General features: G+C 43.1%; 1 protein-coding gene across 1 annotated transcript; it reads left to right on the top strand.

The window, feature by feature from the left end:
• The first annotated feature begins 214 nt into the window (after positions 1-214).
• LOC113037561 (uncharacterized) lies at positions 215-1,270 on the top strand. Its single transcript, XM_026194799.1, has 3 exons — positions 215-552; positions 728-1,102; positions 1,214-1,270. The coding sequence occupies exons 1-3, from the start codon at positions 250-252 to the stop codon at positions 1,268-1,270; spliced, it is 735 nt and encodes a 244-aa protein (XP_026050584.1). The 5' UTR covers positions 215-249.
• The last annotated feature ends 790 nt before the right edge of the window (positions 1,271-2,060 follow it).

Genomic DNA, 2,060 nt, shown 5'->3' with positions numbered 1-2,060 from the left:
AGAAAATTCCGACTAGAAAACAGGTCTGTCTTCATCTCACTGCCTTCTACTCTACTCAGATGGTTTTCATAGTACTGTTCTACAGTTACCATATCAAGTGTACAGGGTATTGCAGGGTGCTAATGCTCCTTTTGCAGCCAAAGTGGTAGTTTCTGTGAAACATAGCATGATTACTTATATTGAAGTACAGTGGATGACACAGTACATACAGTGAAGTACTGTAAGAAAAATAAGCAAACCGATGACAATATGTGGTTGTATTTCTCTAGAATGACTCGAAGACCTTCTGGGGGAGGACGCCAACGCCTGTTCACACAACGGCAGGAACTTGCTGTTGTGGACCTAGTGAGGGCAGACAATGCCATCCGTCTCCACCAGCTACGAAAGCAAATACTTGCAGACAGGCAAGTGTTCAGCAACATAGACCATGTGAGCATCACCACCATCAGACGCATCTTGGGTAAACACAGCATCACCATGAAGCAGCTCTACAGAGTCCCATTCGAGAGGAACAGTGACAGGGTCAAAGGACTTCGAGCTGAATATGTACGGGTAAGTGTAACTGTCCTTTACATGTACAATACAGTATTGGTGAAATCCAGTAGCAGCTGAATATGTACCATATCAGTACCACATGGATCCATTCTGAGAGCTACACAGGTACCTGTGTGATGGGGTTCTGTATGTGTAGCACTGTAGTACAGTGATATGTTCCCCTTTTTTTCAGAGAATCTTGGCCATGGATGGAGCTGCACAGCCTCATGAATTCATTTTCATTGATGAAGCTGGATTCGACCTGAGCAAAACAAGACGACGGGGTCGTAATGTAATTGGCCAAAGGGCAATTGTGCACGTCCCAGGGCAGCGCGGGGGAAACATCACATTATGTGCCGCCATAAGCCTTCGAGGACTTCTGCATCATCATGCAAAACTAGGTCCATACAATAGCCAACACATACTCACATTTCTAGATGCTCTCCATGATATAGTTGTACAGAACAGACCAGATCAGCCCAGGTTTGTGGTGATATGGGATAATGTCAGTTTCCATCGGGCTGCTCTGGTCCAGGCCTGGTTCTCCAACCAAAGTCAACTTGAAGTGGTATGCTTGCCCCCTTACTCACCATTTTTAAACCCTATAGAGGAATTTTTTTCGGCTTGGAGATGGCGTGTATATGACCGCCAACCACATGCCCGCATGCCTCTTCTGCAGGCAATGGAACAGGCCTGCGGCGACATTCAGGTGACAGCAATCCATGGATGGTTTTGACATGGAAGAGGATATTTTCCCCGGTGCCCAGCGGGAGAGGACATTGCTTGCGATGTTGATGAGGTCCTGTGGCCAGACCCCAACAGACGGCGGGATCCATGAGCCCACGTATGCACAATTGTCATGATTTTTTGTTTACAGTATAGTGTTTTTTCTATTACTGTATTATGGTTTTTTTGTTTTGGTTTTTTTTGCTTTATCTGAATTCATGGTACTGCAATGTACAATATTGAGTAGGTCTATTTGCTTTTTTGGTTGTTTGCAAATGTGTCTCCTGAAAAAATGCCTTCTGAATGAACAATGGAAATCAAAGACTGCAGTGCTTTATATAAAGTAGACTAGTGTGTTCCTCCTGCTCTGTAAGTGTTTGCATATGATGCAAGTATGTGTCATTTTGTCAACAGAGTTACATTTTGACAAAGGAATGTTAGGTTTTGATAGCAGAGTTTAGGTTTTGAGAGTAGAGTTTCAATTTGGTGCAGATGTGAATGGTATATTTCCCAGTGTTGTGTCATGTTTACTTGTGTTTAGGGTTTTGGCACAATGAGCAAAGTTTTGCAAAATGTGTTCAGGCAACGGGCAAAAACTGTAATAGATAAATGCATAAAATGCCCAACTTCTAAAAATTATTAGTTTTAAAGAGCTCATTTTCCACTCAGAGCTTGGTTGGGCCTCCTGTACCACAAATTATAAATGTGTCAAAGGAGGTAAATGTAATTTGTGGTAAAGGAGGTGTTGATGCAGTAATTTGTCATAAAGTGAATCCCAGGTCGCTCAGGCTCTTCTGTAT

The sequence above is a fragment of the Astatotilapia calliptera genome, chromosome 15 (genome assembly GCF_900246225.1).
Source record: "Astatotilapia calliptera chromosome 15, fAstCal1.2, whole genome shotgun sequence".
NCBI lineage: Eukaryota > Metazoa > Chordata > Actinopteri > Cichliformes > Cichlidae > Astatotilapia > Astatotilapia calliptera.
The sequence above is the reverse complement of the archived record's forward strand: the minus strand, read 5'-3'. Positions and strand labels throughout refer to the sequence as shown.

Coding starts and splice junctions, on each gene's coding strand:
- LOC113037561 (XM_026194799.1), top strand. CDS start 250: ATGTGGTTGTATTTCTCTAGAATGACTCGAAGACCTTCTGGGGGAGGA. Junction 553..727: donor TTCGAGCTGAATATGTACGG/GTAAGTGTAACT, acceptor CCTTTTTTTCAG/AGAATCTTGGCCATGGATGG. Junction 1,103..1,213: donor ACCAAAGTCAACTTGAAGTG/GTATGCTTGCCC, acceptor CCTCTTCTGCAG/GCAATGGAACAGGCCTGCGG.